The 27075-nt window shown below is 38.0% G+C and overlaps 1 protein-coding gene across 8 annotated transcripts in view; it reads left to right on the top strand.

Annotated features, from left to right (window-relative positions):
- The window catches only part of LOC123952909 (S100P binding protein), a 51453-nt gene that overhangs the window by 17283 nt on the left and 7095 nt on the right, over positions 1 to 27075 (top strand). For 2 of the 8 annotated variants that reach the window (XM_046022599.1, XM_046022571.1), the window contains exons 2-4: positions 5580 to 6394; positions 7018 to 7106; positions 9041 to 9144. In XM_046022599.1, coding sequence (XP_045878555.1) covers positions 5582 to 6394; positions 7018 to 7106; positions 9041 to 9144 — 1006 coding nt within the window. In that variant the 5' untranslated portion in view covers positions 5580 to 5581. Of the gene's footprint in view, positions 1 to 1845; positions 2011 to 3742; positions 3898 to 4767; positions 4879 to 5579; positions 6395 to 7017; positions 7107 to 9040; positions 9145 to 27075 lie in introns of those variants that run through there. The other 6 variants (XM_046022581.1, XM_046022589.1, XM_046022562.1 and 3 more) reach the window with 6 other exon arrangements.

Raw genomic sequence — 27075 nt, 5'->3', positions numbered from 1 at the left:
CTGAGCCGAAGGCAGAGGCTTAACCCACTGGACCACCCAGGTGCCCCCATTTATATATATTTTAAAGTAATTTCTACGCTCCTGATGTGGGGCTCAAAGGCACCCCTTGCCATATTTTTTATAGGTTTTTTTGTTAATTTTTTAAAGAAATAAAACATTACAGATAGAATTGAAGGTATTCATACCCCCTTGCCATTTCTCTTCCCTCTCTACCCCCAGAGGTAATCATTGTCCTGAATTTTGTGCTGCTTATTCCCATGCATGTTTTTATAATATAATGATATATATATGTATCCACACACTATGTGGTATTATTTCTCTAACATTGCAAGGGGAAAAAAAGACGGGGGAATCCGTAGATTAAATACAAAACATATCAGCCAGTTGCAGTGTGTGGACTTACTTGGATACTGATTTTTTTTTTTTTTTTAAGATTTTATTTATTTATTTGCCAGAGAGAGACAGCGAGAGAGGGAACACAAACGGGAATGGGAGAGGGAGAAGCAGGCTTCCTGTCATGCAGGGAGCCCAGTGTGAGACTCAATCCCAGGACCCTGGGTTCATGACCTGAGCCAAAAGTAGACACTTAATGACTGACCCACCCTGGCGCCCTGGATACTGATTTTTTTTTTTTTTTTAAGATTTGATTTATTTATTTGACAGAGATCACAGATAGGCAGAGAGAAGCAGGCTTGCCATGGAGCAGAGAGCCCGATGAGGGGCTCTATCCCAAGACCCTGGGATCATGACCGAGCCTAAGGCAGAGGCATTAACCCACTGAGCCACCCAGGCGCCCCATTTTTTTTTAAAGCTTTTATTTATTTGATAGAGAAACACAGCAAGAAAGCGAACACAAGCAGGGAGAGCAGGAGAGGGAGAAGCAGGCTTCCCTTTGAGCAGGGAGCCCAATGTGGGGTTCGATCCCAGGACCCTCGGATCATGACCTGAGCCAAAGGCAGACGCTTATACTGAGCCACCCAGGCGCCCCCTGATTTTTTTTTTTTATCTTTAAGACATTTATAAAATAATTGGGTACCAGAACCATATATTTTACAGTAAGGAATCTTTTTTATTTATAGATGAAATGATGTGATGCCTGGGATTTGCTTCAAAATAATCTCATAAAGGGGTGCCTGGGTGGCTTGGTTGGTTAAGCAGCTGCCTGTGGCTCGGGGTCCTAGGATCTAGCCCCACATGAGGCTCCTGGTTCAGTGGGAAGCCTGCTTCTCCCTCTCCCTCTGCTATTCCCCCTGCTTGTGCGTGTGCTCTTGCTCGCTCGCTCTCTCAAAACAAACAAAATCTTTAAAAACCAAACCAAGGTAATCTGATGAAGTTGGGGAGTGGATGGGATAAGATTTACTATGGGTTGATAGTTGTTGGCATTGTGATGGGTATATGGGGGTTTGTTATACTGTTGTTAGATTTGTGTATGTTATAAGTTATGTGTAAATGTATAAAAAGCCTTTTTAAAATGAGGAAATAAAATTGTGGAGAGAATGACTTGGGTAAATTAAAATTATATATATGCGTGTGTGTGTGTGTATACACACACAGTTTTGTTTTGCATGCTTTTGCTCCCAAACATTGGAACATTCTCTGAAAGAAGCTCAGAAGAGCCAGCTCTGTGCCTCTGAATGTCGTGTATAGAGATTGATGCTTTCAGTTGTTGTTAAGGATATTGGTCCTATGCATGCACAATCAAGTTTGCAAGTAACGATGTTTTTCTTCCAGTGAGATTTGGCCACATTCAGTGATATCTCTCATCTTCTGTTCTACCTGGGAAGTCAAGGGAAGCCTGTGTGTAATGAAGTGGCTTAAGTTATTTTTGCCAAGGGGGATCAAATGCCCTCTTCTTTGTCTTATTTTTCATAGTATATTAGAGAGTGTACCGAAATTAGAAGGCTCTGCTGTTTGTTGACCCACCCAGGGCATATCTGTGAGAAGGGTAGCAGAGAAGACTTTACTTTTGGAATTAGACCTGTGTTTGGATCCTCGTTCTAGCTTTAATAGGTGTGTGTGCTTGGTTGAGTTACTTGATGCCTCTAACTATAGTTCTTAAGAGTGAACATTTATTGAACTCTTACTTGGTCATGCCAGCTGCTTGAACTAGACCTTCCTTTTGGAAGGAGTTTGAGTGAGAGTGGAGTTAGAGTTAGAGAGTGGAGCTCAGAAATAGAGCTGCTTAACATCAGTGCCTGTGATACTTGTGCTTGACACCTAAAAACTTTAGACTTTTTCTTACTGCAGCCTAAAGAAATACTAGAAAATAACCTAGTCGCTGGGCAGAGAAAACTACTTTTCTCTTCATAGAGGCACCTGCTTCAATGCCTGCAGTGCCTGGAATTCTTGTAACAATGCTGGAATATTGGTAAAATAACATAAGTCTTAGCAGCCCTAAGTTTAAATAAAAAAGAAAGCTTAGTTTATTTGGTAAGGTCTATGTTAGTTATGTTGAGGAGTTAAATTAGAAGTTTTAAAATGAAGAAGGGGGGCTTGGGTGGCTCGGTTGGTTAAGCAACTGCCTTTGGCTCAGGTCATGATCCCGGAGTCCCTAGCTCGAGTCTCTCATCAGGCTCCCAGCTCCACGCGGAGTCTGCTTCTCCCTCTGACTTTCTCCCCTCTCATGCTCGCTCTCACTGTCTCTTTCTCTCAAAAATAAATAAATAAAATCTTAAAAAAAAAAAAAAGTTTTAAAATGGGGGCACCTGGTGGCTCAGTGGGTTGAGCCTCTGCCTTCAGCTCAGGTCATGATCTCAGGGTCCTGGGATCCAGCCCTGCATTGGGCTCTCTGCTTGGCGGGGAGCCTGCTTCTGCCTCTCTGCTTACTTGTGATCTGTCAAATAATTAAAATCTAAAAAAGAAAAAAAGTTTTAAAATGTGTTTCACAGTGCCTGGTTTATTATTGGTACTTTATATTTCTTGCTGACCCATCTCATAAGATGAGTAAATTTAACTAAGTTTCTTCTTTTTAAAAAAATTTTATTTCTTTCTCCTCCAGTTTTATTGAGATACAATTGATACAGTATATTAGTTTTAAGGCATACAGTGTAATGATAAATGTACATATTACTGAATGATACCACAGTAAGAATAGTTAACATATATCACCTCACATAGTTTTTTTTTTTTTTTTTAAGATTTTATTTATTTATTTGACAGAGAGAGATCACAAGTAGGCAGAGAAGCAGGCAGAGAGAGAGAGGAAGCAGGCTCCCTGCTGAGCAGAGAGCGGGATATGGGACTCCATCCCAGGACCCTAAGATCATGACCTGAGCCGAAGGCAGAGGCTTAACCCACTGAGCCACCCAGGCATCCTCACATAGTTTTTTTCCTTGTAATGAGAACTTTTTAAACCTACTCTCTTAGCATCTTTCAAATATAAAATACAGTATTGTTAATTATAGTCACCATGTTGTACATTATGTAAATCCTTTCTGATTCTAAAGTTCTGTAATCCTCTCCTTTCCTCCTTTCTCTAGAACTTTATTGTTCATACTATTTTATATTTTCTCATATTGGTGCATAACTTGCAATTTATTGCCCTAGGAGGATTATACTTTTTTTTTTTTTTTTAAGTAGGCTCCACACTGGGCGTGGAGCCCAATGTGGAGCTCAAACTCACAACTGTGAGATCAAGACCTGAGCCCAGATCAAGAGTTGGACACTGAGCCACCCAGGTGCCCAGATTATACGTTCTTTAAGGATGGAAAATGTATCTTTATTTTTTATTTTATTTTTAAAGATTTTATTTGAGAGAGAGACAGAGCTCATGAGAGGGGAGAAGGTCAGAGGGAGAAGAAAACTCCCTGTGGAGCTGCCTGATGCAGGAGTGGATCCCAGGACTCCGGGATTATGACCTGAGCCAAAGGCAGTTGCTTAACCAACTGAGCCACCCAGGTGCCCTGTATCTTTATTTTTTAAGAAGCCACAAAGAAACATGTTATCTTGCTCAGTGCTCAGAAAATGTTTTCTGAAAGAATGCATGAACTAAAGCTAGAATTCAGGATGTGGAGGGAAAGTGGGGTGGGAAAGTCACAGAAGGCACTTTCCAAATTACTGAGTTTAGTGTTTAGGCATTTCTTATAGCTTCTCAGATGTTGACATGATTTGTGAAATATAAGGTTTTAATCACCTTCCCATCTAGAAAATAATTTAGGTCCATCACTGTTTAAAAGCTAGGTTTTAATTGTATAAATAATATACAGATATTCAAGTAGAATGACACTGAAGTCTCCCCTTGACATCTCTCAGTTCCCTCATAGGTTTTAACAGTCATCAGTTCTGTTTATATTTTTCTGTTCTTTGCATTTATATATAAATTGAAAATGAGACTGGTATGTTTGATCATGATTAACTTGTAGGTCTTGGTGGAATCTTAGACATTGCCTGGTCCCAATTTTATAAATGAGGAAACAAGTCCAAATGGTTAAGTGGCTTATGCAAATTATCACAGCTGGTTAGTGACAGAACCAGGACTACAAGCAAGATCTCAGTACTCCCAAGCCAGTATTCATCTTGCCGGAGCAAATGATACTCTTAAGAAAGTACAAAATTGTTGGGAGGAACAAAACTAGTTCCTTAGTTGCATAATTTTTCCTCTAAAGGTTTTTTTGATGTTCTTGACTCAAAACCCAACTTTCTGGTATTTAAAAAAAAATCAAGATCAAAATTAATAGGTGGAGCACCTTAAAGCATAATACAGTTGACTTTGTAATTAGCAGAGTTGAAAGTGATGAGAAGATCCTCTAATTTTCTTTGTGCCTGCAGGAAGGTGGGAGTCAATCATTTTGACAAGTCTCCTGAAAGGAACAGCTAGCGGGAGCTGAAACCTTTTTCCATTTGGTCTCGTGGCAGAGATCACACCAGCAGCTCCACACAGTATGGAAGACAATTCTTATATTCATAAAGTTTTTGGGTTTTTTTTTGTAATTTCAGAAGTTGTACATTTGTTTTTTTCTAAAGCATAAACTTTAAGAATCCAAACATTTTACATAATATATATTTGTTTTATTTGTATGTTGTGGATATCATTCCATGATAGTATATACTGCTCTACTTCATTATATTTTTAAAAGTTTTAAAGTATTCCATAGTATGAATGTACCATGATTTCACTGAGCAGTTCTGGTGATGGACATTTAGGTTGTCTCTAATATTTGGCTATTTTAAATAATGTTGCTTTGAACATCCTTGTAAATGTATCCATGTGCATTTGTATGGGTACTGCTGCAGGAAGAATTCACAGAATTGAAATTGTGGGGTCAAATGGTATTGCAGATTACTCTCCACTGTGCTGACTTACACTCTTTGATACTAATAGTGTTTGAGGATGTTTGTTTCCTACATCCTTATCAACTTAGATATTATGGCATCTTAATTTTCACTATTTTGTTAGGAAGAAAAGTCTGTCACTGTTCTAATGTGTATTTCCGTGATTCTGGTAAGGTTAAATATCTTAAAATTATTTCTCATGTTACAAGTCACAATGCAAAGAATTTGAAATATAGGGACACCACCACTGTAGAACAGATACAAGGGTAGTTCGTGTTCCTTAGTGAAACTGCCTCTTATTTTTCCAGATATGACGTGTTCACTAATGTCCTCTGAACAGTCTTCTGGAACTTCTCTCTTGCCTAAAGACAATGCCCCATTTTCTTGGGGTTCCTTGGATGAGGATGGGTTGGATGACTCCTTGCTGGATCTGTCTGAGGGAGAAGAAGATGATGGCCATTTCAGTTTCACAGAGGAAGATATTCAAGAGCTCTTGAAGGATGACGACCTTAAAGATGATAGCAGGCGTGTTGAGAAAGGAGAGAAAGGGAGTCAAATTCTATTTGACACTTCCCAAGAGAAAAATTCATTGTACAGCTTGGGACCAGTAGCTGAGACCTCTGGCCTCTTAAAACTACCTCAACTAAGTACATCAGTTGGTCATGGACCAACTCCTACTAAACCATTAAACAGACACTTTGCACTAGAAAAGAATCTTATAAAAATAACAGTTGTTACACCATTTGATCCAACAGTTTGTGATGCTGTGCTTGATAAGGACAAGACTGATTCTTTCAAAGATACTGAAAAACCTTCCTCCCCTGGGGAAGAGATGAGACAAGATGGTCTTAGCCCAAGTGAGAGCAAACTCTGCACTGAGTCTGAAGGGATTGATCCCAGTAATTCTGCTTGGGATGTGCCCCCACTCTCTTCTCCTTCAGACAGTGACTTTGAACAAACTATGTCTGATAAAAATATACCTGAGAGTAAGAGACCTACACCTGTATTCTCTCAGATTGTGGACCATTCAGAGACTCCTAATATGGGGTCATCCTGGAAAAATGGATCACATAAATCAGATTGCGAAGTGAGGTTTCCGGTTGTTTCCAGTTCGTCAAACAAAGTAAGTATATTTTTTCAAGGTAGATAGAAAAATTATTTTCATTTAAAGCTGTATAGCAGAACTTTGTATTCATCAAACAATTTGGGATTTGAATCCTGACTAGAACTGTGACCTTGGGAAAAGTGTTTAGCCTCTGTTTCCTCATATTTCTTACCCATATATTGTACTAAATAATACTTCACAATATAGTAAGGATTAGTGAAATAATATATTTATAGTAATTGGTATATAATATTAAATTATTATTTACTGAATAATTACTAAGGTAATGATGATTTTACTATTGTTTCCCCTTTCTTTGGGTTTCAGCTTAATTCTCAATCTTTGGTGCCATACTAAATGAGGCATAGCACCTGATCAGCTCCTGAAGAGCTGAAAAAGCTTAGGCAATTTACCTAACCTCTTCGAGCCTGATTCCCTGTTTATCAAATGGGCATACCACTTAGGGTTTCTTTCTTTTCCTTAAAATTACAATCACTATCTCATTTAAAGTATCTGTCATTGTTCCTGGTACATAGGAGGGTTCAGAAATATCCCTCTGTAGATTTTATTAAGAATATGTCCATAAATAGTGTTTTCAGCTTTTTCCTTATAATTATCTTTCCTTCTGCTCTGAACGAAAGCAGGATGTTCTTGACAAGGATTCGGGGAGGCTGAAAGTCAATGAGAGAAGACTAGGCAAAGTCATTCCTGTTCTGCAAAACAAAAGAAGGTAACAGTATGATAATATTCTGATTTCTATTGGTTCTCTTCAATTTCTTTCTTCCCCACCTCAGTTCTCCCTTAGTGTAGAGTAAAACCATGTACCAGGTGTAAGCATACTTTTAAGTTCTGGGACCGCTGATGGGTAGCTGTGTGACCTTGGGCAAGTCACATGACCTGTGACTTCAGTTTATTTGTCAACAAATGAAGCTAATGATGCCTTCTCCACTGCCTCACAAAGTTATTTTGGGAATAAAAGAGACTTACTAGTGAAAGCACTATATAAATGTAAGATTCTTTTCCTGTGCATCTGGAAGCTTGGTCATAGATACGACAGGAAGTTAGAATAATTTTTTTTTAAAGATTTTACTTATTTTTATTTGACAGAGAGAGATCACAAGCAGGCAGAGAGGCAAGGCGGAGGCGGGAGGGTGGGGTGGGGGGAGAAGCAGGTTCCCCGCTGAGAAGAGAGCCCGATGTGGGGCTTGATCCCAAGACCCTGAGATCATGACCTGAGCCAAAGGCAGAGGCTTAACCCACTGAGCCACCCAGGAGCCCCTAATTTTAACACAAATATTAAAATACAATTATGTAGAAAATCCTTTTGTTATCTCGCCCAACTTGAATGCAACTGTCCTTGGGAAAAAATTGTAGTGGAGATTGCAGATTTGGGTCATCTTTTCAGTCTGTTCTCTTGTTGCCAGGAGATGGCAGTGTCTCTACATGGGCCTTCTCAATTAACAAAGCTGTTTTTTTAGGTTGAGTCAGATTGGCTTCCTTATAATGAGATTTAAAAAATTTTTTTGATTACACAGATATTAAGTCTTTCTGCTTAAAATTTTTTTTTTAAGATTTTTATTTAAGGGGCGCCTGGGTGACTCAGTGGGTTAAAGCCTCTGCCTTCGGCTCAGGTCATGATCTCAGGGTCCTGGGATCAAGCCCCGCATCGGGCTCTCTGCTCAAGTGGGGAGCCTGCTTCCTCCTCTCTCTCTCTGCCTGCCTCTCTGCCTACTTGTGATCTCTGTCTGTCTAATAAATAAATAAAAATCTTAAAAAAAAATTTTTTATTTAAGATTTTATATATTTGACAGAGAAAGAGAGAGGAAGAGCGTGCACAAGCAAGGGGGAGTGACAGGCAGAGGGAGAGGGAGAAGCAGATTCACTGCCGAGAAGAGAGCCCAGTGCAGGGCTCCATCCTAGGACTCTGGAATCATGACCTGAGCCAAAGGCAGATGCTTAACTGACTGAACCTCCCACACACCCCACTGCTTTAAATTTTCAAAAATATATTTAAAATAAGGCTAAAGTCTCCTTTGACTATGCTCCCTAATGCCAGTGTTTTGGGTTTTTTTTTTTGTTGTTTATTTGTTTTGTTTGCATAATTGAGGGAAACTTTGTGACTGACTTACAGTGGAAATTATACCAAGGAGCCAAGTCAGGCTACTTGGGACAGTTGTGTACTTACTATCTGAATATTCTCTTCCACTGACTCCACAGTTATCAGTGCAATAAGAATGAGCAAGGGCCAGACATTGTTCTTGCCAAGGTCACCAGTGTTCTAATTGCCACATCCAGCTGGTTCTTTTTAGTCTTTATCTCATTAAGTTTTTCTGTGGCTCGTCAAGTTAGCTATGTCCTGATTAACCTTGAATTACTCAACAAGTGCTTTCTTTCTCTAGGGACTAGGTGTAATCTTCACTTTCTTATGCCTTGTTAGCAAGAGTTTGTATCTGTTTCTCCTCTTCCTTTTTACCTTATCTCCATGCTTGATTTCAGCTTTATACTGTGTAACTAATAATGTTTTCTGTCACTGGATCTTAAAAGAGTATTTTGCCTCTGAAAGTTAGTTGTTCTAACTAATCAGTAATATATGAGTTCTCTCTACAAAGCACTATACTCATTGTTCTAATGGACTGTTTTTCCTCCTGATTTGCTTTGTTCAAGGACTAATGTTTCGACGTTTTCACAGTCAGATCTAGAAAAGCAGAAGGAAAGTTATCTCAAGGAAGTCATTGCTCATATAACACACCCGAAGAACACTAACCAAGGTAACATGGTAGAATGGCCTGTAAAAGATGTGATGGGATTTTTCTTTTTTCCAGTGTAATATGGATTAAACTGGGAGATTATTTTGAGTTTTCTTAAACTGATGAGAACTTTCTTACCCACAGATTTTTACTTGAAGGGATTGCCTAACCAAATAAGATCCTAAGTGTTTTGGCTAGCCAGTATTAGAGGGGATCTAAGGAGACTCATACCAGTACGTGAAGAGTGCTTCCCCCATGGTTGAGGGATGTAACCAGACCCATAGTTTTTGGAAAGGGAATTTTTTGTTGGAAAATTAGAAGTGGATGACCAGGGGCTGCTTAGTAATCGCTAGTATTTTATTTAGAATTATTTCTTTTCCCTGTTTCCTTTAGGATTTAAATGTAAAAAGCAAGCATTTCAAATACCATTTTGCATCTTGACATTTGAATAAAAGCTTTTAAAAGGTTTTGACTACCTTCCAGATTCTTCAAGCTGACTTCTCCCTGGCTCACTAAAAGCTCTTAGAAACCAAAATGACTGGATTCTTTCTCCAGCCCTCAAGAGATTATTGTCTATGTTATTATTCATTCTGGACTAGTAGCTGATGGAAAAACTCCTAAAGGGGGGGGGACTTGTGGGCTCTAATGAAGGTGCCAAGATCAGAGAGGTACTGATAAAAGGATTCTTTCTCATAAAGATTGCTCCATATTCCATCATCTTCAGCTTCTTTGTTCATTAAGCAAGCCTTTCTCAACCACTTTCAGTGGTGCTAGGTTTGAAGATTAGGGATTGGAAATGTAAAGAGGACCGAAGTAGGGTCCTGGCTCTCTAGGAATTGATAGCTCACAGAAGGAAAAGATAATTATACCACAATATTGATTAGAATATCTCTAATCAGTAGAGATACAGTTCTAATAGAATTATGTATAAAGTGCACTAGGAGCAAGGAAGAAGCACTTCTGTTTGTGTTTGGGGAAAGTAGAAGATGGGGAAGAGGGATGCTCTAGGTAGTCTCCATGGGGAAGATAATTCTGTTACTAGAAGATCTGTCATAAATCACTAGGAAGAGTTTTAGGGGAACTTTTGGCTAAAAGATTCAGAGAAGACGCCCCTTTCCTTATAAATCTTTAATTATTTAGTAGTTTTAGAACTACATTCGGCCAGAAGAATTTTTTATTCCAGGTCCTTTTATTTTTTAGTCACAGGTTTCATTAAGCATTCAAATGCTACTTGTACTGATTGCTCAGCCCTCTGTGAGCTCTCTTTGTTTGAACTATTTTAAAGGTCTGGTGGAACTAGAGACACTCCTCTCCCTTGGAGAGGGGCTTGGACCCCCTTCACCTGGGTCATTGATTGGAGGGGCAGATCAAAGGAACTTTGTGTATGTTTAACCTCTGTGGAAGAGACTTGGACATTGCTTTTCCCTCTGTGAAGTGACTTTCTTTTATGTCCTAGGCAATTCAGAATGATAATATCTAATTATATTTTCCTTTCTCATTTGGGGCATTTGGAAAAGAAAATTTCACAAGAAAAGCTGTGAGCAGCTGCTTATGTTTGTAGCATCTTTTCCTGTCTCTTTCTCATTCAGCAGTCCTTCTCCCACTATACCATAATAATTTATATCCCACGAGGAACAACCAGGATAATGCAGATAGAGTAGACAGCATACTTTAGTGCTTGGGAAAGTAAAGTCTAGTCTAGAGTTAACTTCTGGGTGCGTATCCTAGCTCCACCGCTGTGTGACCTTGAGCCAATAAAACTCTGTTTTCTCATTTGCAAAATGGGTATAATAATGAGGCTTAACATATGTGAAAATTTAGGTACAAATGTGGTGATAGAACAGTACCTAGCCATGGTCGCCAACATTTATTGAATACTTGGTATTATTTGCAAGAAAGGGTATCCTTTCACACTGAAGTTTTTATAGGTAAAATTGTATGGTGCCAGGTATTGGTTTTCAAATTTTGAAAAAAAAAAAAAAAACCAAAAACAAAACCCAAACCGAAACTGTGAAAAATTAGAGGAAACGGCTTTAACAAAATGTTAGTGAATGAAGCTGAGTAATAGTTATGTGTGGGTTCATTATGTTATTTCCTACTTTGTATTTGAAAAAATAACCATAATAAAGTTATTTTTTTAAAAAGTGCATCTTTTAGGGGATTCCTTTTTGATGTGGAAGAATTGTGAACATCACCAGTTATTCTAAAAATTTCACAGGAAACCACTGCTTGCTTCTGCTTTCTAGGAACCTAGTATGATACCATGTTCTTGTGTACCTTCCCACTATTCGTGTATTCAGAGTTTAAAGATTATATACTCATTTGCAAAGGGAGAGTGGGGGGCATATTTCATTGCTCCTCTATATATGAAGTAAAGAGCAGCCAGAAGCAAACAGAGGAAGCATATAGTGCCTCCTGTCCTTTTTGATACGTATAGTGCTATGTCACCTTGGAAAAGTATAATTGTTCAAGTTCTTTATTAGATACAGAGAAATTAAAATTAGTAGATTCAAGTGTAGTTCCTGCCAATTCAGTTTGAATCCTTTCCATTAGGTTAGTCATCTTTCACTTTATCAATAATGTGTATATTATTGATATAGAATATGATAATATAAATCATCCTTCAACTTCATTATTCTAGTATCTCTTTTTAGTTGAACGCCATGTGAGTCTCTTAATAACATTTACAAAGAAATACGAACAACTTCTTCCTGACATTCCAGCTCATGGAAAACTTTATATGGAATTATAAATTCATAAGAGTAGAAAAGGTAGAAAAAAGTAGAAAAGATCTTCTCTTTACTCTCCTAACATATAAATCTTTTCTGTATATCTTTGTCCAGTGACCATTCAGCCTTTGCTTAGAATTCTAATAATACAAAACTCATTAAATCATGAAGCAGGGCATTCATTGCTTAAAAAATTCTAATTCTTAGAAAAGTTATTTCTTACATTGAGCCGAACTGCTTCCCTATAGTTTCCAGTGGTAGTTTCTAGTTCAGCCCTCTGGGAACACAAAAAATAGCTATTACCTTCCAAATACTTAATGTATTCGAAGTACCCTTTCATGTTAAATATCTCAAGTTTTTAATGATTAGAAAGTATTATATAATTTATTATTCCATCTTGGATAATTAGGTTGTCCCATTTTCATTAGTAGTGCTGCAGTGAACATTCTGGTCAATAAATATTTATGTACAACTCTTATTTCTATAGGATGAATACCTAGAAGTGGAATTGCTGGGTAAAGTATATAAATATTTTGAAAACCTCTGTTACATGTTACCAGATTGTCCTGCCCCCAAAAATTGTATTAATTTTTATTGTCACCAATTTGATAGGTAAATTTTAACATACTTTGTTTTAATAATTAGTGAGGTTAAACACTTTTTATTGATGTTTTTTGAAATATGTATTATAATTTTTAAAAATCATCTAATACCTAGTTTGTATTCCAGTTTCCCCAGTTGTCCCAAAAATGTCTTCTTGTATTGTTCAAATAGGATCTAACCAAGGTTCACATGTTTAATTATTGTCTCCTTAGTCTCTCTTAATCTAGGTCACTTGTTTGTAGATTGTCTCACATTATGAATTGTGTCTGATTGTTTCCCTGTGGTGTCATTTAACTTGTTTCTCTATTTGCCTGTATTTCCTATGAAATGGAAGTTGGATGTAGAGGAGGGATTCAGAGTAAGCATTTCTGGCTGGTGTAATTCATAGTTACTGTTGTGTGTTCATCCTGTATCATACTGGGGGCACCACCTTATGACAAGGTGATCTAATAGTGATGCTAAGTTTGATTACTTGGTTAAAGTGTTAACTGCCATGGGGCACCTTGGGTGGCTCAATCCTTATGCGGCTGCCTTCAGCTTGGGTCATGATCCCAGGGTCCTGGGATCAAGCCCTGCATGAGGCTCCCTGGTCTGCGGGAAGCCTGCTTCTCCCTCTTGAACTCCCCCCTGCTTGTGTTCCCTCTTTTGCTGTCTCTCTCTGTCAAATAAATAAATAAAATTTTTAAAAAAACAACAAAACAAATGAGAAACCAGCCAGCCTTTTTCCTTCCCTGTAGTCCTGGTAACCACCATACTGCTTTCTGTTTCTATAAATTTTCCTATTTTAGATTCTTTGTGTAAGTGGAATCAAACAGTACTCTTCATTTTGTGACTGGCTTATTTCATTTAGCATAATGTCCTCAAGGTTCATCTGTGTTGTAGCATGTGCCAAAATTTCCTTCTTTTTTATGGCAGACTAATGTACCACACTTTATCCATTTATCCTTCAGTGGACACTTGAGTTGCTTCCACCTGTTGGCTGTTGTGAATGGTACTGCTTTGAACTTGGGTGCTTATCTGCTAGAGATACCTATCTCCTTAAGACCTGCTTTCAGTTCTTTTGGATTTATGCCCAGAAGTATTGTTAGATCATATGGTAGTTCTACTTTGAATTTTTTGAGGAACCTCCTTACTGTTTGACACAGTGGTTGTACTATTTTATAACCCCACCAATAGTGTATAAGGGTTCATTTCTCTACATCCCCACCAACGCTTATTATTTTTTGTTTTCTGGTAGTAGTTGCCTTAAATGGTTGTTCTATCCATATCCGTCAGTATTACAGCTATGTGAATATTGCTTACTGCAAAGTCAGTAGTATACTGTGGTTTCATTTTCTTGAATCATTTCTTTTTGTGGAGTGGTTCATGGCCTCACTTATTTTTTAAACTGTAAATTAATTTATCACTAATTTTTTTTACAAATGCAACTTACTTCCTTACTTATGTTGCCTGTGTGTCTGTGTCGTGTCCCTCCACAAATGTTCAGACACACCCAGTAATCTATCAATTCCTTTAAAATTTCTTCTGGAAACCTTTCTAGAATCTTGTGTTCTGCTCCAATCTATACTGTTTATTCTCTAGCCTTGCTGCAGAGCTGTCATCCTAGTGTTTGCCTTTGCTGCCCTTCTGGGTTGAATCCTGTTCCTAGATCCCCATTTCTTTCTTTTTTTTTTTTTTTAAAGATTTTATTTATTTATTTGACAGACAGAGATCCCAAGTAGGCAGAGAGGCAGGCAGAGAGAGAGGAGGAAGCAGGCTCCCTGCCGAGTGGAGAGCCCGATGCAGGGCTCGATCCTAGGACCCTGAGATCATGACCTGAGCCGAAGGCAGAGGCTTTAACCCACTGAGCCACCCAGGCACCCCTAGATCCCCATTTCTTCCTCTTGATCTGTTTTAGTAGAGCACATTCTTTGAGAATTTCTAAGAAAGTGATAGGTAAATTTGGGTGGCCCTTCCATGTCTGAAAACATCTCTTTCCTCATACTTGATTGGTAGCTTGGTATAGAATTCTAAATTCAAAGTCATTTTTCCTCAGAGTTTTGAAGGCATATATCTAATGTTCTTGTTAAGAAGTCTGTTATTGGGGGAGCTTGGGTGGCTCAATGGGTTAAAGCCTCTGCCTTCGGCTCAGGTCATGATCCTGGGGTCCTGGGATCGATCCCTGCATTGGGCTCCCTACTCAGCAGAGAGCCTGCTTCCTCCTCCTCTCTCTGCCTGCCTCTCTGCCTACTTGGGATCTCTGTCTGTCAAATAAATAAATAAAAATCTTAAAAAAAAAAAAAAAGTCTGTTATTTACAATCACAATACTTAATAATTTCATTTTTATTCCTTTTAATGTAACCTATTTTTTTCTTTCTGGAAAGTTCTTAGTCTTCTCTTTATCCATTATTTTATGCAAATTATTCCACTTGCTGGGACATTTTCTTCTTACTGACTACTTTCATATTCACATTTATGATTTCTAAGAGTTTTTTTCCTTCTTTGTTCCCTTCGCATATTATGTTGTTATTTTATGAACTGCTTATCTTAAGATTTTTTCTTTCTTTCTTTCTTCTTCTTCTTTTTTTTTTTTTGTTTTATTTAAAGATTTTATTTATTTATTTGAGAGGGAGAGAGAGAGAGCGCCCAAGAACAGGGGGAGAGAGAAGCATATGGGACCCAATCCCAGGACACTGGGATCATGACCTGAGCTAAAGGCAGTTGCTTAACTAACTGAACCATGAGGTTGCTCGATTTTCTTTTTTGAGTAATACGTCAGATATAGTAAACTGCACAAAATTAACATGTACAATTTGTTGAGTTTTGACATTTCTGTACACCCATGAAACTAGCTGCAATTAAGATAAATATACCACACCACAAAATTTCTTTGTGCCTCTTTGTAATTCCTCCTTCCTGCCTTTTGTTGCCACCTTCATTTCCCAGGCAACCACTGATCTGCTGTCACTATAGTTTGTACGTTCTAGAATTTTATGTAAATGGAATCATATATATACTAGCTTCTTTTTCAGAGCATAATTATTTTGAAATTCATAATTTGTTGATAGTTTATTCCTTTTCACTGCTGAGTAGTATTCCATTATAGAAATATACCACAATTTGTTTACCCATTCACCTATTGATGGGCATTTGGGTTGTTTCCAAATTTTGCCTATTAAAAATTAAGTTGTTATGAATATTCATGTACAAATCTTTGTATGGCTATGCTTTCATTTTTCTTGAGTAAAAATCTAGGGGTAAAATGACTGGGCCATATGGTAGGTATATGTTTAATTTTTTAAGAAACTACCAAACGTGGGACATCTAGGTGGCTCAGTCTGTTAAGCATCTGACTCTTGATTTCGGCTCAGGTCACAGTCTTAGGGTTGTGAGATTGAGTCCCAAGTTGGGCTCCTGCTCAGCGGGGAGTGCTTGAAGTTTTCTCCGTCTGCCCCTCTCCCAGCTCATGCATACACACTCACTCTCTCTCAAATAAATAAATCCTTAAAAAACAAACAAACAAACAAACAAACAAAAAACCCAAACTACCAAACTTTTCCAAAGTGGTTGTACTATTTTATATTCTCACCAGCAGTATATGCTCCCATCCTTATGAAGGATTGTTCATTGACAGTATATAGAAATTCAGGTCATTTTTGTACATTGATCTTATTCTGCATCCTTGCTAATAAACTCTACTTGTTAGTTTGGTGCCTTTTTTGTCCATCACCTCAGTTTCTCTTATCTATGATCGTGTCATTAGCAAATAAACACATTTTTACTTGTTCCTTTCCAACTTGGATGCCTTTTATTTAATTTTTTTGCCATATTGCACTGGCTAGAACCGCCAGTATAATGCTTAATACAAGTAATACAAGTAACTTGTTGCTGATCTTAGCAGGAAAGCATTTAATTTAGTCTTTCACGGTTCCGTTAACTATTATGTTAGCTGTATCTCCTAGATACCCTTTATCAAATTTGCAGTGATCTCTCTTGTTTATAGATTGTTGAGAGTTTTATTAGAAATGGATATTGGATTTTGTTGAATACTTTCTCTGCATCTGTTAAGATGATCATACAGTGTTGTTGTGTTTTTTAAAGTCCAGTAATTGGAGAATATTTGATTTTCTAGTGTTAAGCCAGTGGTACATTTCTGGTTTTCATGCATTCTGCACTTGGTCTTAAAGTATTATCCTTGAAAAGTAGTAGCATTGGGTTGATTTGCTAAAATTTTATTATGCATTTTTGCATCTGCCTTAATAAAGGGATATTGGTCTATACTTGTAATTTCTTTTTTTTTTAGAAGTTTATTTATTTATTATTTTTTTAAATGTTTTATTTATTTATTTGACAGAGACAGCAAGAGAGGGAACACAAGCAGGGGAAGTGGGAGAGGGAGAAGCAGGCTTCCTGCTTAGCAGGGAGCCTGATGCAGGGCTGGATCCTGGAACCCTGGGATCATGACCTGAGCTGAAGGCAGATGCTTAACAACTAAACCATCCAGGCGCCCCTGTACTTATAATTTCTTCATTTGGTCTTGGTATCAGAGTAATGTTGGCCTCACAGAATGAATTGGGAAGTATTTCTACCTCTTTTTCTGGAAGAATTTATATAGAAGAATTGGTATCTCTTTTTGGGTAAGCTTTGGTTGTCTTTCCAAGAATTTCATCTGAGTTGTTAAATTTATTAGCATGAAGTTAATAACATTCCCTTATTAGCCTTTTTTGTATCTATTTATCTATGTTTGTTTATTTTAAAGATTTTTATTTATTTATTTAGAGAAAACCCATATGCAGTTAGGGACAGGAGAAAGGGAGAGAGAGAATCCCAAGTAGACTGCTCTCAGCACAGAGCCCAAGGGAGGGTGGCTGGGCTTGATCTCATGACTGGAAGATCGTGTCCTGAACGGAAGTCAAGAGTCAGACGATTAACCGACTGAGCCACCCAGGTGCCCCATTCTACATGGTATTCTGTAGTGATGTCATCTTTCCCATTTTGGTATCGGTAATTTGTGTTTTCTTTCTTCTGGCTCTCAGGCTGGCTCTCAGTCTGGCTGAGTTTATGAACACTATGAACACTATGATGTAATACTTTCTTAAAAAAGAACCCAGCTTTTGTTTTGCTGATTTTTCTCTATTTTTCTATTTTCTATTTCATTGATTGTCATTCTGATATTTATTATGTCCTTTTTTCTGCTTACTTTTGAGTTTCCTTTGCTCTTTTTCTAGTTTCTTTAGATGGTTGCTAAGACCATTTATTTGAGACCTTTCTTTTCTAATTTAGTAAGGGATGTTAGGAGCAAGAGGAGATAAATTCATACAGCCAGTCTGTTTCTCTGGATGCCTTGACCTTTTTTAAAAAATCAGATTTACTGAGGTATATTTTACATGCAATAAAATGTACCCATTTTGAGGGTACATTTTGCTGAGCTTTGGCAAATTTGTGCATCTGTGAAATCATCACAACAGTCAAGATTGATAGAACATTCCCACTATACCCCAAATCTCCCTTGTGCTCCATCTCAGTCATTCTGTCCCTGCCCGGCTCCTGTACTGGGAAAGTGTTGATTTCTTTTTGGTCACTATAATTAGATTTGTCTTTTCTAGAGTTTCATATAAATGGAATCATGCAATATGTGTCCTTTTGTGTTTGGCTTCTTTTACTTGGAATAATTTTTACATATTTATCCATGTTGTGTGTATCAGTAGTTCTTTAGTTTACTGCTGAATTTTTCCTTGTATTAATATACTGTAGTTTAGTCATTGTTGAATGACATTTGTGCTTCTAGTCTTTGGCTGTTACGAATAAAGCATCTATGAGCATTCATATATGGGTTTTTGTGTGGATGTGTGTTTTCATTTCTCCATGGTAAGTAATTAGAGGAGTGGAATTGCTGAGTCATATAGTGTTTGTATAACTTTCCCCAAAGTGATCGTACTTTCATTGTGAGTTTTGTATTGCAAAGGCTTAGGCTCTTTTTTATATATGCATATCTAGTTATTCTAGCACCATTTGTTGAAAAGATTATCCTTTCCATGGGTTTCTGAATTCTCTATTCTGTTCATTGGTATGCATGTCTATTCCTTTTTTTTTTTTTTTTTTTTAAGATTATTTATTTATTTATTTATTTGACAGAGATTTCAAGTAGGCAGAGAGGCAGGCGGAGAGAGTGGAGGAAGCAGGCTTCCCACTGAGCAGAGAGCCCCCATGTGGGGCTCGATCCCAGGACCCTGGGATCATGACCTGAGCCCAAGGCAGAAGCTTTAACCCACTGAGCCACCCAGGCGCCCCATGCATGTCTATTCTTATGCCAATGTTATACTGTCTTGATTACTATAACTTTATAGCAAGTCTTGAAATTATTTGGATTTCTATAATTTTTTTTTAAAAATTAACTTAAAAAAATTAACTTCAGCTTGTCAGTTTGTTCAAAAACACCTCTTGGGTATTTCATTGGGATTGTATTGAATCTATAATAGATCATTTTGGGGAGAACTGACATCATAACAATAGTGAGCCTTCTAATCTGTGAACAGGATATATTTCCACTTATTTATTGCCTTGTTAATTTCTGTCAGTAACATTTTGTACTTTTTATTGTACAGATCTTGCACGTATTTTGTTAATTCATTCATCGATATCTCAGTGCTTTTTATAATTTAATGAACTGTCCCACCCATAAGTATAGTCACCATCTGTCACCGTACAATATTACTAAAATATTATTTACAGTGTTCTGTATGCTGTACTTTTCATTTCCATGACTTATTTATTTCATAACTGGAAGTTTGTACTTCTTAATTTCCTTTATCTATTTCACCCATTCCCCCTATCTTCCTGCTAGCGGCCACCAGTTTGTTCTTTGTATTAGGAGTCGATTTGAGTCTTTTTTGTTGTTTCTGTTCATGTTTTGTTTTTTAGATTCCACATATAAGTGAACTCATGATATTTGTCCTGTCTGACTTACTTCACTTAGTATTAGACCACCTAGGCCCATCCATGTTGTTGCAAATGATGAGATCTCATTCTTTTTTATGGCCAACTAATACTCAAGAGAGAGAGTGTGTGTGTGTATATGTATCACATCTCCTTTATCCATCTATTATAGACAATTTGGTTGCTTCCATATCTTGGCTATTGTAAATAATGTTGCAATAAACATAGGGTGCGTATATATTTTCAAATTAGTGTTTTTGCTTTCTTTGGGTAAATACCCAGAGGTGGAATACTGGATCATATGGTATGTCTAATTTTAATTTTTTGAGGAACCTCCAGTACTGTTTTCCATAGTGGCTGCATCAGTTTGCATTCCCATTAGTAGTCCACAAAGGGTTCCCTTTTCTCCATTTCCTCACCAATACTTGTTATTTTTTGTTGTATTGGTACTAGCCATTCTGACTAATGTGAAGTGGTATCTGTGGTTTTGATACTTGGTAACTTTTTAATAAATCCCTTAGGGTTTTCTGCTTTAACATGATGCTCTCTCCAAATAAGGATAGATTATTTTTTCCTTCCAATCTGTAGGCCTTTTGTTTCTTTTTCTTGCCTTGCTGCACTGGCTAAGACCTGCAGTACATTAAGTAGGATATTAGCTGTAGGTTTATCATAGATACCCTTTATCAGGTTTGAGGAAGTTCCTCTTCTGTTCTTTTGGTTGAGGAAGTTCCCCTTCTGTTCTTAGAATGGGGAGAGTTTATAGCATGAATGAGTAGTGAATATTGTCTGTTGAATTTTCTGCAGTTATTTAGAAGGTCATATAGTATTTTAGCTTATTCTGTAATGTGGTGTTTATTGATTTTGGACTCTTAGGCTAACTTGCATCCCTGCGATACACTCACTGTCCTTACTGAATTATCCTTAATTAAGTTTGCTAATATTTTTTTTTTAAAGATTTTTAATTTATTTATTTGACAGACAGAGATCACAGGTAGGCAGAGAGGCAGGCAGAGAGAGAGGAGGAAGCAGGCTCCCCGCTGAGCGGAGAGCCCGATGCGGGGCTCGATCCCAGGACCCTGAGATCATGACCTGAGCCGAAGGCAGCGGCTTAATCCACTGAGCCACCCAGGCGCCCCAAGTTTGCTAATATTTTTAATAGTTTTTATGTCTTATTTGTCTTGTTTATAAGGAGTTTTGATTTTTAGTTTTTCTTGTATTGTCCTCTAAGTATCATGGTAGTAGTGACTTCATAAAAGGAGTAGGGAAGTGTTCTTTCAGTTTATGTAGGATTGGTATTATTTCTTCCTTTAAATGTGTGATGATAGAATTTATCAGTGAAGCCATCTAACCCTGCAGGGTTTTTTTGTTTGTTTGTTTGTTTGTTTTTTCCAGAATTTCTTTGAGTCCATTTCAATAATTTCTTTCTTACAAGGAATTTGCCCATTTTATCTAAGTTCATTATTTTATTGGCATAAAATTACTCAAAATGGTCCTTTATTATTCCTTTAATTACTATAGGATCTGTAGTTATGGTCACTGTTTCATTTCTAATATTGGTAATCTGTCTTTTTTTTTTCTTGGACGATCTATTTAAAGGTTTATCAATTTTACGGATTTTTTTTGCCCCCAAAGCAAATTTTTAGTTTCATATTTCTGTATTATTTTTGGCTATTACATTTTTTTTTTAACAACGGATTATCAATTTATTAAAAAGGTTGATTTAAGCATCTGCAATGGTGACTTCTTGGCTATTACATTTTTTTTTTTTTTTAGATTTTTATTTATTTATTTGACAGAGAGAGATCACGAGTAAGCAGAGAGGCAGGCAGAGAGAGGAGGAAGCAGGCTCCCCGCTGAGCAGAGAGTCTGATGTGGGGCTCGATCCCAGGACCCTGAGATCATGACCTGAGCTGAAGGCAGAGGCTTAACCCACTGAGCCACCCAGGTGCCCCTTGGCTATTACATTTTTATTCTTTTCTCCACTTTGTTGTTGCTTTTCTTCTACGTACTTTGGGTTTAATTTGCTCTTCTAGCTTTTTTTTTTTTAAGATTTTATTTATTTATTTGACAGAGATCGAGAGGCAGGCAGAGAGAGAGAGGAGGAAGCAGGCTCCCTGCTGAGCAGAGAGCCCTATGCGGGGTACCATCCGGATCATGCCCTGAGCTGAAGGCAGAGCCTTAACCCACTGAGCCACCCAGGGGCCCCTCTTCTAGCTTTTTAATGTGGAAGATTACATCACGGATCTGAGATCTATTTTCTGTAAGCATCTTTTTTTTTTTTTTTAAGATTTTATTTATTTATTTGACAGAGAGAGATCACAAGTAGGCAGAGAGGCAGGCAGAGAGAGAGAGAGGGAAGCAGGCTCGCTGCTGAGCAGAGAGCCCGATGCGGGACTCGATCCCAGGACCCTGAGATCATGACCTGAGCCAAAGGCAGCGGCTTAACCCACTAAGCCACCCAGGCGCCCCACATCTTTTTTTTTTTTTTTTAAGATTTTATTTTGAGAGAGCGTGCACGCGAGCACAAGGGGGGAGGGGCAGAGGAAGAAGCAGACTCCTTGCTGAGTGGGGGGACCCCCAGCCTCCGCACAGGGTTTAGTCCCAGGACTCAGATCATGACCTGAACCAAAAGCCGACACTTAACTGAGCCACTCAAGTGCCCCTTCTTTAAGCATTTAAAGCTACAGGTTTTCCTTTAAGTGCTGCTTAGGTGTATCCCACAGATTTTGATATATTTTCATTTTCATTTGGCTCAAAGCAATTTCTGTTCCCCTTAGGATCACTTCTTTGACTTACAGGTTATTTAGAAGTGTGTTACTTAATTTCCAAACATTTGGGAGTTTTCATCTATCTTATTATTTTAGCTTAATTCTCTTGTGGTCAGAGAATATTCTTGATAATGAGTTCCATTCTTTCAAATGTACTGAGACTTATTTTTATAGACCAGCATATGGTGTGTTTGGTGAATGTTCCATGTGCACTTGAAAGTGTATATTCTGATGTTGGTGGAGTGTTCTATACATTTCAGTGAGGTTTTATATGTTGCTGGTGGTGTTCAGTTCTATATCCTTACAGATTTTCTAACTAAAAGAGGAGTGTTCATATCTCCACTCTAATTGTGGATTTTCCTGTTTCTCCTTTCACTTCTGTCAGTTTTTGCCTCTTGTATTTTAAAACTCTCCTATTGGATGCATACACTTTTAGGAATATTATATCCTCTTGATCATTTGTCCCCTTTTATCATTATGAACTTTTTTTTTACTCTTAGTAACATTCAGTATTTACTTTTTTTTTTTTTTTTAATTTAATTTATTTATTTGACAGATCCCAAGTAGTCAGAGAGGCAGGCAGAGAGAGGGGGAGAAGCAGGCTCCTCGCTGAGCAGAGAGCCTGATGCTGGGCTCGATCCCAGGACCCTGGGATCATGGCCTGAGCAGAAGGCAGAGGCTTTAACCCACTGAGCCACCCAGGGATCTCCAGTATTTACATTCTTAGTAATATTCTGTTTGAGAGTCCATTTTGTCTCATATTTATGTAGCCAATCCAGCCTTCTTTTCACTACTGTGTACATGATCGATTTTTATTTTTATTTTATTTATTTTTTATTTTTAAAGATTTTATTTATTTATTTGACAGAGATCACAAGTAGGCAGAGAGGCAGGGAGAGAGAGAGAGGAGGAAGCAGGCTCCCTGCCAAATAGAGGGCCCGATGCAGGACTCGATCCCAGGACCCTGAGATCATGACCTGAGCCGAACGAAGGCAGAAGCTTAACCCACTGAACCACCCAGGCGCCCCATAATAGATTTTTAAAACGTCTTTTTACTTTAAGGCTGCCTGGGTGGCTCAGTGGGTTAAGCCTCTGCCTTGGGCTCAGGACATGATCTCAGGGTCCTGGGATCAAGGTCCACATCTGGCTCTCTGCTCAGCGGGGAGCCTGCTTCTCCCTCTCTTGGCTTACCTCTCTGCCTACTTGTGATCTCTCTGTCTGTCAAATAAATAAATAAAACCTTTTTAAAAAAATCTTTTTACTTTTAATCTATCCATATCTTTGTGTTCTAAAGTGGATGTCTTGGGGCGCCTCATTGGTTAAGTGTGGGACCCTTGATTTCAGCTGAAGTCATGATTTCAGAGTTGTGAGATGGAGCATCTCCTTGGGCTCAGGTGCTGGGTGTGGAGCCTACTTAAGATTGTCTCTCTTCCTCTTTCACTCCCTTTGCCTCTCTCCACTCCCTCTCTAAAAAAAATAGTAATAATAATAATAAAATTAAGTGGATGTCTTGTAGACACTATATAATTGAATGTAGCTCTTCCTTTTTCCAGTCTTATATAATCTCAGTGTTTTAATCAGTATGGGTGGTTTTAAATCTACCATCTTACTACTTGTTTTCTATTTGCTTATCTGTTCTTTGTGTCTTCTTTCATCTTTCCCTGGTCTTTTTGTTTGTTTGTTTTTTTGTTTAAAGATTTTGTTTATTTGACAGAGGTCACAAGTAGACAGAGAGAGGCAGGCAGAGAGAGAGGGGGAAGCAGGCTTTCTGCGATTCGGGGCCCGATCCCAGGACCCTGGGATCATGAGCTGAGCTGAAGGCAGAGGCTTTAACCCATTGAGCCACCCAGGTGCCCCTGGTCTTTTTTTTTTTTTTTTCTTTTTTTAAGTAATTTTTAGTATTCCATTTTATATCCATGCTTGATTTATTACCTATACCTCTTCGTTTTATTTTTAGTGCTTGTTAGAGGGTAGTAGTTCTCAAAGTTTTTGTTCTCAGGACCCATTTACACTCTTAGAAATTCAGGACCCCAAAATTTTTGTTGGCATGGGTTACATCTATCTATGCTAAATCATATTAAAAGTTAGAACTGAAAAATTGTTTAAATATTTATTAATATATTTAAAAATAGACTCATTGCATGTTAACATAAATAATATGTTCTTATTAAAAATAACTTTTTTTAAAAAAGTAATCTCTGTGTGCAACATTGGGCTTGAACTCACAGCCCAGGAGGTCAAGAGTGGCAGGCTTCACTGACTGATCCAGCCAGGAGCCTCTAAAAATAACTTTTTTTTTTAAAAATGAGGGTAGGAGTAGAGGGAGAGAGAAAGTACAGAGCCTGAGACAGGACTTTATCTCACAACCCTGAGATCATGACCCGAGCCGAGATCAAACGCTTAACTGACTGAACCACCCAGCCGCCCCTAAAAATAACTTTTTTAAAACAAAACCAAAAATTTGGGGAGAAGAATGGCATTAATTTACATTTTTGCAAATCTCTGTTAATGCCTGGCTTAATAGAAGCCTGCTAGATCCTTTTATGTGGTTCTATACTCTGTGTCATGTCATATAGCCTCTTGAGAATTCCATGGTACACTTGAGAGAATGGAAGTGGAAAGAACAAATAACATCTTAGTGTTGTTGTGAAAATAATCTTGACTTTTAAATCCTCAGAAGGGGGTGGAGGGACTCCCAGGGACTCTTGAACACACCTTGAGAACTGTGATTCTATTGTTTACAATATGGATCTTTAACCTCCCAGTCCACCTTCAAATAATATACCACTTAGCATATAATACAAGGCCCTAATTAACAATACACTTCCATGGGCGCCTGGGTGGCTCAGTGGGTTAAAGCCTCTGCCTTCAGCTCAGGTCATGATCCCAGGGTCCTGGGATCGAGTCCTGCATGGGGCTCTCCGCTCAGCGGGGAGCCTGCTTCCTCCTCTCTCTCTGCCTGCCTCTCTGCCTACTTGTGATCTCTATCTGTCAAATAAATAAGATCTTAAAAAACAACAACAACAAAATACACTTCCAAATCCATTCTGTTTTTTTTTTTTTTTTAAGTTTATTTGATTTAAGTAATCTATACACTCGATGTGGGGCTCGAACTCATGACTTGAGGATCAAGAGTTGAGTTCTCTTCTGACTGAGCCAGCAGGTGCCCTTCCATTCTGTTTTTTATGCTAGTGTTTGTATACATTTTACGTATACATACATGTTTAAGCCTTCAACATATTAAAGTTACCTTTTAAAGTTTTTTTTTAAATGAGGAAAAGTCTTTTATATTTACTCACATATTTACCATTTTCAGTGCCCTTGTTCCTTCATCTGTTATTTTCCTTTTTTCTGATGAATTTTTAGTTTCTTGTAGTGCAGGTTTGCTGGCATTGAAGTCTCTCTGCTTTTGTTTTATTTACAAAGTGTTTGTTTAACCTTCATTTTAACCTTTTTGTTTTGAAAAATTATGGACTCAGAGACTCAGAAGAAGTCTCTAGATTCACCTCAGTGGTTTCCCTTCTGTCAGGAATCACAATTCTGGACAGTCTGAAAACAGTTGTTTCATATATTTTGCCCAATTTCTAGTTGCCTGCAGTGGGAGGTGAGCCCATTCATCATGCCTAGAAGTAGAAGTGTCACTTTGATTGTTAATGGAGATCATAAGCCGCAGTGGTTCTATACATTCTACTTCTGCACTTGGCATTGCTGTTGAGGACATTCATATGTCACTCACTAGCCCCCATCTAATACATCACTTCAGAAATGAGCTAAATAATATATATAATAATATATATAATACACTAATTATATAATATATAAATATACAATAATGCCAATTTCTTCTGGTTTTTGCCCTGTCTACAAGGAAAATCAGTCAAGATTTGCACTAGATCATCGCAGTTTAGGTGATGCATTTGCATTCTTGTTTTCCACTTAATCTTTTTTCCTTTTTATTCCTATTAATGTATTTATAAAAGCAGTAGCCTGCACCCCCATAAGCACATTTTTTCTCTCTTTCCCTCTTCATTCATTTCCCTGTGTTAGGTATTTTTTTGATTGCAAAGAATAGAGACCTTATAATTGCCTTTAACCAACTGAGTTTAAGGATTTACAGAAGATCAGACGACATAGCCAGTTCTTTTTTTTTTTTTTAAAGGTTTTATTTATTTATTAGACAGATCACAGAGAAGCAGGCAGAGAGAGGAGGAAGCAGGCCCCCCGCCGAGCAGAGAGCCCGATGCGGGACTCGATTCCAGGACCCTGGGATCATGACCTGAGCTGAAGGCAGAGGCTTTAACCCACTGAGCCACCCAGGCGCCCCCATAGCCAGTTCTTATAGTAAAAAGAATCAGCCATAGATCCATGCTCGATGCCCGTCAGAAATGGGTGCCTCTGTTACCTATTCAGGTTTTCCTTGCTGAGTTAATGATTCTAATACTTCTAATCTTTCTCTGTGGCCAGTGCTTCTGCTGCTCTCTTAGCTGTCTCACGTGTGTCCGCTCTCCGAGTCCTGCCTGTGTGCTGTTCTCTCTCATTCTCATTACTAAAGCTCGCAGTCACATTCCGAAGGAGACTATCTGATTTATTCACTCAATGAGAGATTCTCTGTTCGTGGGTCTTGTGCCACACTTAATTGAACAGGGTCATGTGCAAACTATAGTGACATCTAAAACCTGGCAGAAGGGCCATTGGTAGAACACATGTTCAGCATTTTCTATTCTTCCTCCTTCTTAACCGTCGATTGACCTAACTTATTAGGGGCAGTTATTAGACTGAATTGTCCCCCAAACTAGTCAGCTACATATTTATAGATTAAGGTTTAGATGAATTGCTTATTTCATTCCTGTAATGTTAAGGGGTTTTTTTTCTCTTTCATTCTTAGATGAATTTCATTCTTAGGCGCAAAACAAAGGACAGTCTTTGCCACCTTTTA

This window comes from Meles meles, chromosome 1, assembly GCF_922984935.1.
Source record: "Meles meles chromosome 1, mMelMel3.1 paternal haplotype, whole genome shotgun sequence".
Classification (NCBI taxonomy): domain Eukaryota; kingdom Metazoa; phylum Chordata; class Mammalia; order Carnivora; family Mustelidae; genus Meles; species Meles meles.
The sequence above is the reverse complement of the archived record's forward strand: the minus strand, read 5'-3'. Positions and strand labels throughout refer to the sequence as shown.